Source organism: Lipotes vexillifer, unplaced genomic scaffold, assembly GCF_000442215.2.
Source record: "Lipotes vexillifer unplaced genomic scaffold, Lipotes_vexillifer_v1.1 scaffold349, whole genome shotgun sequence".
In the NCBI taxonomy this organism is placed as follows: domain Eukaryota; kingdom Metazoa; phylum Chordata; class Mammalia; order Artiodactyla; family Lipotidae; genus Lipotes; species Lipotes vexillifer.
In genome coordinates this window covers 316,472-324,711 of record NW_006790574.1, presented here as the reverse complement: position 1 = coordinate 324,711, position 8,240 = coordinate 316,472, and the positions used below count along the sequence as shown (strand labels likewise).

At 57.1% G+C, this 8,240-nt stretch overlaps 1 protein-coding gene across 1 annotated transcript in view; it reads right to left on the bottom strand.

The window, feature by feature from the left end:
- Window positions 1–287: 287 nt before the first annotated feature.
- Window positions 288–8,240, bottom strand: part of RAPGEF3 (Rap guanine nucleotide exchange factor 3) — a 22,738-nt gene continuing 14,785 nt past the window's right edge. Inside the window, exons 17-28 of the mRNA XM_007463843.1 lie at window positions 7,504–7,585; window positions 7,077–7,223; window positions 5,019–5,116; window positions 4,454–4,579; window positions 4,186–4,367; window positions 3,851–3,941; window positions 3,660–3,710; window positions 2,633–2,720; window positions 2,220–2,284; window positions 1,734–1,788; window positions 1,563–1,634; window positions 288–707 (exon numbers count right to left, since the gene is read on the bottom strand). Of these exons, the coding sequence (XP_007463905.1) occupies window positions 589–707; window positions 1,563–1,634; window positions 1,734–1,788; window positions 2,220–2,284; window positions 2,633–2,720; window positions 3,660–3,710; window positions 3,851–3,941; window positions 4,186–4,367; window positions 4,454–4,579; window positions 5,019–5,116; window positions 7,077–7,223; window positions 7,504–7,585 (1,176 nt within the window). The 3' untranslated portion in view covers window positions 288–588. The remainder of the gene's footprint in view (window positions 708–1,562; window positions 1,635–1,733; window positions 1,789–2,219; window positions 2,285–2,632; window positions 2,721–3,659; window positions 3,711–3,850; window positions 3,942–4,185; window positions 4,368–4,453; window positions 4,580–5,018; window positions 5,117–7,076; window positions 7,224–7,503; window positions 7,586–8,240) is intronic.

Below are 8,240 nucleotides of genomic sequence, written 5' to 3'. Positions count from 1 at the left end.
GGGCTGGCCAGAGAACACAGCCTCTCTGTCTGCTTAGGGTAACAATAAGGCTCCTCAGGGACCACCACTCCCAGACAAACAGCCCCAACCACACCCAGCTGTTTATCGCACAGGCCGTGGAAAGAAAAGCAGCACGGCCCCCACCCTTCCCTGCCTCCCCACCTCCCCGGGCAGCGGGCCTGCCCCTGCCACCCACGTGCCACACACATGCAGACGCTCGGTCCACTGCGGAAACACACCCCAGGGGCCTGGCGATGGCCGGACAACAAAGCCAAGAGGCATGGAATCTGGAAAAGACCTGGTGCGGAGAGCTCTCTATTGAACACACAGAGGGAGCGCTCTGCTCTCCCACCCACTCCAGGGCTTCTCTGTCCCCCATTCCTTGGCCTTGGGCCCCGGCTCATTCCATTCCGAGGTCCTCCTTGGCCACCAGTCATCAAGGGGACTGCTGCCTCCATGCTGCCCACTCCAGGGCCTCAGGTTCAGTCCGCGGAGAGCCCCTGCCCGGCGCGGCCAGCCCATGGGCCTCCTGGCCCGGCTCGCCCTGGCTCTCCCGGCGACCAGTGCCTGCTCCAGCCCGGCCCCTCCTCACGGCTCCAGCTCCCGGGAGAGGCGGGACAGTTCCCGCTGGTTGTCGATGACCTTCAGCTGCTGGACGTAAGCCCAGGTGCTGGCTGGACTCCGGGTGCTCAGGGACTGCTCCGAGCCTAAGTGGGGGGAGGGGGGAGGGGGGAGGGGTGGTCGGCGGGCGGGGGCGCATCGCGCACTTTGTAGAGCCCACCCCTCCTCCTCCAAGGAGCAAATCGGCCTCCCTGCCCTCCGCCACCGAGCCTGCCACTTCCCACGGCCGATCTAGAAGACACCCCGCCCCGCTGCTGGGGCAGAGTAGCATGGTGGTCAAGGGCACAGACTGGACAAAACAGGCCCCCCAAACTGCATACAGTTTAATACCCCTTTTACTAAGCTCAAAAACAACTAAAACTAAAGAATATTTTGTTGTCATATATATACGGGGTATTTAAAAGATGTATATGCATGTGCGTGTGTATATATATTTTATCATACATATATATAATAAACCTATTTTCAAAAACAAGAAAATGAGTAACTCAAAATTCAGGAGAGTGGCTTCCCTGGGCGGGAGGGGCACGAGGACAGGAGAGAGGGACGCCACTAGGGAGATGGAAGTTATTGTCAATGTGCTCATATCTGGCTTGGGTCCAGAGGTGCCCATCGTATTATCAGAATATACATACATACATTAAAAGAATGAGGACGGTGTGGTATGAACTGTGGATTACAATTAATCCCATTTCATGCAACTGAAGGCCAATTGAAAGAACGCAGATCTGGAGTAAGAGTACCTGGGTCCCAGCTCTATCTAACCCCGTGGCTTCTACAGGCTTCTTCAAGGCTCCAGCCTGTTCGCACATCTTCAAGTTAGGATAACATTCTACCTACCTCACAGAGGTGTCGTGAAGCGTTATCAGCATCATGTATGCACGTGCCTGTAAATGCCAGCCATGGCCAGCTCGTCAACACCCACCCCTGCCCGCACTTACACGTGGAAATCCTGGCCGCCTGGCTGTCCTCGTGCAGATGGGAGACTCGGCTTCTAAGCGGTGACAGAGGCACTGGCGGGTGAGAGGGGGGAGTCAGCGAGACAGGACCAAGCCAGTGCCTTGAAGGGGACATCGGTCAGGGGCACCTACCCGGGGAACCCGCCCTCTCACCGTTGCTGTGGCTTCTGCAGTGGTGCAGCATCCTCGCAGCTCTGGCCATCATTCTCTGCGGGCCAAGCAAGGACACGAGACCCGGTGTGAGGAACGGGGCCCTGGTGTGGCCTGGGGGACAGCTGAAGTGCTCGTAGGAACTAGTGGCTGTAGGAGATGGGGTCCTGTCTGCTGTGCCCCAGCTCACCCGGAGACCCAGCAGGGACCAGGCGTTGGGAAGAACAGAGGTCAGGGAGGGCTTAGACGGGAGGGGGCTCTGGTTGAAGAGCGAGATAGTTGAGGCTGTCACCCCAGCACTCCCCAGTGGAGACCAGACCCTCATGAGGGCATGCAATGGAGTAATGGCTATTTTAAAGGAAGAATTCATATTTATATTGTTGAGAACAACTTTAGACCATCTCCCACCCCATCCCCGACCCCTTGCAAGGCCATCGTCATAGCCTGCAACCCATTCCAGTGTCAGGCACCCACTCTCCTCGGACTCACCATCTTCTCAAAGTTGATGAGATTCTCTACCAGCGTGTGATTTCCCTCATGGATGAAGGTCATGTCTGCAAAGAGACGGGCTTTGCTCATAGGTCCCCAAACTCCTTCCCCTTCCAGCAGCCTAGGAAAGGTGAGGGGTCAGTAACAGGGAGGCTTGGGCCTGTCGGTCCCCCACGTGGCCCTCTTCCTCCCCAACTAACCTCCTGGGGCGATTTCCTTGTCCCTCTTAGGCCTCGTATCATCGGCCATCTAATGTCTGCATGTCTTAACCCTGCTTCTACCCTGTGAACTCTCAGTTCATCTTTGTGCCCCCCAGGGCATCGGCGCACTGGAATCACTCAGAGGGTCGGATGGACACACAGGGGCAGGAATGGATGGGATGGAGACAGGGAGGTGGATACTGGTCCTCTTACCTTTGAGAAGAAGGGGCATGAAGGGGATGAGGGGAGGGGAGAGCTTGGTGAGGGCCAGACGGTACACACGGTGGTTCCATGAGGGGTCCTGAGAGGGAAGAAGCCACAGTGAGAGAGGGAAGGTCCCATGCACCACAACCCACCACGTGCCACAGTGCAACCAAATGCCCACCGTCCCAAGGAGGGGCTGTGCACCCGACCCCTTGGAGCTCAGCTTCCTCTCGGCCCCAGATCTCAGCAAGGCAGGCTCTGCGGAGGCGGGAGGGGGCCTGGAGCTGTGAGTGCCAGTCTGCATGATGTGGCTTCCTGGCCTCTGATTAAACCCCAAGGACACGTCGTGGCCATTATCACAGGGGCCCTGAGGTTTCATGGAAAACTCTCTCTTTTCTGTCCCTGTTTCTCCCTCTCTCTCTGTAGTGGGTAAATTCCTTTGAACCTCTTGAGTGCCAGGACAAGATTTTCCTCAAGCGTCTGAGAGCCTTGCTGATGAAAGCACCCTGCACTCGCTCTCCCCTGAATACTGTCAAACCTTTCAAACCGGGCCCCCTAACAGCTCCTGGCAGTGGAGGGCTCAGCTCCTGAATTCTTTCCTCATCTTTTGGCCTGGGCTGGCACATGGGCTCCCTGAGTCTCCTGAGGGGCCACTGACAGGCCCCAGAACACCGTGGGAGCTGCGGTCAGGACCTGCTTCCTGAGTCCTGAGGCAGGTCAGCTGGAAACCAGCATCCCCCAGCGGTCCCCTGGCACCTCAGACCCCAGGGCCAGACACTGCCCTCATGCAGGACCTCATAGCCACAGCAAATGCCATCCCCCCAACACACATACTGAGGGATATAGCACACTATGCAGAGCCCCCAATCATGCTAAACACCTGTTCCTCGGCCAGCACCCCAAACTCACAGGCCAAAGGGAACCAGGCCCCGACCCAGGGTTGGAAACCAGAGAAGTAAACAAGGACAGGCAGAGAGGCTGCAAGGAAGCCAAGAATCGGGGTTTCTGGAGGGAGGAACCGGGGCCCAGCACTCACCAGCAGCCTCTCGAGGGCCGAGTAGAGCTTCCGGACTTTGTGGGGCAGCCTCTGTGAAGGAGAGGCAGGCGGGGCTGTCACTGCTCTGGGGTGGGAGCTCCATCCCCAAAAAGGACCCCCAGAACGGGCAGGGGCCTGACTCTGGACCTGGGTGGGAAGGCCCTAGGCCTGCCCCGGCAGATGGCACTCACCTCCCAGGTCTGGGCCAGGCGGCTGATGGCCGAGTTGCTGAGGCCAAACATGATGGCAAAGAAGGAATTGAGATTCTTTTGCTCCTTGAGGCTGTGAACAGAAGACCCAGAGACCCTCAGCCACGTGCAAAGCCCCGCACCCATACAGCAGCCGGCCTGGGGTCCAGCGCCGGGCCAGGCCAGCGCTGCCCCCGCGGGCACTTGGGCCGGACAGGGTGAGGAGGCGGAGGCTCCAGGGGACCCAGGGAAGCATGGGGCTGACCACGGATCGGGCATCTAAGTAAAGGCAGCCTCAGGACTCCGCCACCCAGCCCACCCAGCCCACAGGCGCTCACTGGGCGGCCAGCTTGATGAACTTCCTGAGCAGCTGGGCCCGCAGGCCGGGCACAGGGCAGAGACACAGCTCTGTGGCCACCCAGTACTGCAGCTCATTGAAGCGGCGCATGAAGCGCTCCAGGTTGGCGGTGGTGACGTCCCGCAGGGGCTGGGGGCCCAGCACGTAGTGGATCAGCTCCACCTGGACGGGGACAGCATGAGAGGTCAGCGCGTGGCGGGTGGGGAGCCCACCTCGCCGGCCCCCTCCCCTCCGCTCTGCCCCTGCACCTGGTGGATGCTGTTGAAGAGGCCCCAGTCGTGGTCCGTCAGCTGGCCCGCCAGGTCCTTGGTGCTCACCAGGTCCAGCCCCTCTGCAGAGCCCACGGTGGGCCCCAGCTGCTCGGGGTGTGGGGTCTGCAGGTGGGAGAGTGCTCAGGGGGGCTGCCTGGGGAATCCGGGGGAAAGGTGCAGGGTGGGAGGAGCCTCTGTGCCCAGGGTCGGAGGAATGTCAGGGAGGGCAGGGGCTGGAGGGGCATCTGATGGAGGGGCTTCCCAAGGAGGCATGTCCCAGACAGCTCCCCAACGCTGGGACCCCTCCTTGTAGGGTGCCTGTTCTCTGGGGAACCCCTGATGAGGCAGGTCTCCCGCTTCGCCCTTGAGAGCTCCCAGTTCTCCCCTCCCACAACCTGGGGACTTTCCCCATTGGCTGAGGCCAGCTCCTTCCTCTTCCTCCTTAAGGCCCAGCAGCAGCCAGAGCCAGCCCTCCCCGTCTTCTCCATGTGACCCTCTCCTAGCACCCACTCCTACCACCCGCAAAACTCAGCTCCTCCCCCGGCGCCCTGCCTGTCCCTACCAGCTTGTGCACTTCCTGAGGGTTGACAACAAAGAGCCGCTCGTTGAGCCCCAGGGATGTGGCCACACCATGGGCATCTGGCTGCAGGCCAACAGTGTCTGCAAAGAGAGCAGAGGCTGTGCCGGGTGGGGACAGAGAGGGAGGCCAGCGAGCAACCGGAGGCAGGGTGGAGGCAGGGTGGAGGCCCCAGGTGGAGGCTGGAAGGTCTCTTCTCCCAGTAGCAGTGTTGGAGTCCTGGGCAGGTATTCTAAATACACAGGTGCGCATGCCCACGCATCCACACACACAGGGCAGCACGGCCCAAGGACGATGAGAGGGGAGTCTCAGTGAGACAGGCTGACACTGGGCAACGCTGGAGTCTCAGTGAGCCTCGGCTTCCTCCTTTGTCAAACGGAGACACTAAGATTTGCCCTGACTACTCACAAGTCAACTGAAATCACTGATATAAATATAAATAGTGGCTATAAATATATGATACATATATAGGCCCTTTGAAAATTGGGAAAGGCCCTGCAGAAATCTTTGTGCGGATTTTCATCAGCTCTTGTGGACTGAGACTGTGTTTTTAGTCATGTTTGAGTCCCCAGTCCCTAGACCATCAGCCTCCAAAGTAAGGTACACAAGACCATCCACGTGTCCAGGAAAAAACCTTAGCTTTTCACTTTATTGGTTTTTCTCACCTGTTCTGCACTTCTGTTTTGTGTGTTGTGTTACGATCAGGTAACATTAGGGTAGGAATATATGTATGTGACTTACAAGGAAATATACACATATTATGGAGTTTGTAATAAAATATTGATTACTGACATGGGTGTCAATCAAAAGGATCTGCGCTCTGAACAGAGCACAGGCACGTAGGGTCTCAATAAACACTGGCTTAGGACAACTGCAACTTGCCAGGTAGCCACCAGAGGGCAGTGCTTCCCAGAGCAGCACATAGGCACAGGTGACCTCATCCTCTCTCCCCGCCTCCTGAAGGAAGGAGGCTTTGCCAGACTCCCTGCCATTCCTGGCCATTATTCTCTGGATACCCAGCTGCCTACCCTGGGCTCCAGCTGTCAGACCTGGGCTGTGTCCTTCATGGACAACAGTGGTTTTTAATGTCCCAAGTTCTCCAAAGGCAGGTCTTAATAATCCTCATGTTGCCGTATTCCGAGCACCAACTTTATGCTGGGTCCCACGCTAACAGCTTTAAACACAGTAGCTTATTTAATAGCCACAGCAGTCCTACGTGATAGGTACAGTTACAGTGCTCATTCGACAGACGAGGAAACCGAAGTTCACAGAGGTTAAACGACTCGCCCAGGATCACACGGCTAGTAAGCAGTGGGTCTGGGATTCCAGCTCAGATCTGGGAGTCCACAGTCTAGGCTCTTAACCATCAAGCTGCTCTATCTTACCTGCCATGGTACCTCTACCTCCTAACACACTGCTGGCCCACAGCTGACCCTCAAAGATGACTACAGACTAAATGAGCAACTACCCGAATTCAAAGGCTGTCGACGCTCTCACTGTGTGAACTTGGGAAAATCACTGAACCCCCTTTGAGCTTAAGTTTCCTTGTCTGAAAATAGGATCAAAATACCTATCTCGTAAGATTGCTATTGGAGGTAAATAAATATGTAAGCATGATAATGACGTAGCAGTCGCTACGTAATAACAGATAATAATGTAGTGCTGACTATGGGTCAGACAGCGTTCTAAACACTTTTATAGATTAGCTCATTTATCCTCACAATTCCTCTATGAAGCAGGCACTCTTTTCATCCCCATTTTACAGATGATGAAACAGAGCCCAGAGAGATTAAGCATCCTGCCCAGGGACAGAGAGAAGGGAGCCAAAGGGCAGAAGTCAAATGCGGGCAGCAGGCTGCAGAGTTCATGCTCTTCAGCACACGCAAAGCACTTTGAAGAGATGTAATAAACCTCCCAATAAATGCTAACCATCACTAACATGATAAAGATAATAAAGATGATGATAATCTTAATTCGGGGGATGGGCATGGCTCTGACGGGGTCCCCTCCCTTGGGGCCACCCTACCCAGAGACACAACTCACCGCCCGCAGAGTTCACCTTCACCAGCACCTGCCCCTTAGTCCAGCCGTCCTCCTGGGCCAACGCCGCCATCACCTCTCTCACTGAGGCTGTCACAGGCAGCTGCAGGGTCAGCACCGAGTGGTCCGGCCGGCAGATGTCATAGGGGACTGGAGAGGAAGGCTGGCTGAGCTGTGGGGGGGCTTCTTGGTCTCCCCACCCCAGGAGGGAGAGGGCAGCGACTGCAGCAGAGGGAGGGTCCCGAGGAGGCGGGCAAGGGCGCTACGGAGTAGCCTGGGTGGGTGGGAGGCCTTGAGCCAAGGAGAAGGGGAGCCTGGAACAGAGACCCCAAGGAGCACGGCATGCCATCCCTGGCCAGGCGCCCCAAGGTCAAGGGTGATGACAGTAGGGTTCAAGCTATGCACTGGCTGGCTCGGACAGACCACCAACCTTTGTCCCCGACTCGGATGGCACAGTTGCTGCTGGGGAGAGGTTCATCCTGGCTGGGGAGCCAAACAGGCACGTTCCAGGCCTGAGAGGGAGAGAAAGTAAGGCCAGGAGGACACAGGAGAGCATGCAGGGACGGGGAGGGGCCTCTGTCACCAGGAGCATGGCACCCGCGGGGCACGCACACCACCCTCGGGCTCTGCTTGGCCCATGAATCTCGGCCAGGTAAGGCGCTGGGGACTGAGGCTCCTGGAGGAGACAGAGCAAAGTCTGTGCCCCTCTACGTGTGTGTTACCCCCTCTACCAGATGGGTCTAGAATTGCTCTAATACGGACACACCTCAGCTGTTGATCTCGGTTTTTTCCTCCTTCAGCTACCATTTGCTATTTGCTACATGCCAGGCTAAGTACAGGCATATTTTAAGTATCTGAATAGTCACAAAAGCCCTTTGAGAAAATATTATTATCCCCATTTTATAGATGAGATCAGTGAGGCTCAGAGAGGTTAAGTAACGTACCCAAAGCAACACAGCTGCTAAGTGGCCCAGCTGGAATCCTAACCTGTCGCCTGTGCCCCCACCCCACCACACACACACACCCCGCTCTTGTCCGCCAGCACTCAACTGTGTCAGCTGCCCCGTCACCCCACAACCCTTCCTCCACAGCCCCACCACAGTGGGCTGCTGGGGAGCCCCCGCTGGCCAGAGGCCTCCCTCACACAGATCCTCTGCACACCGACCA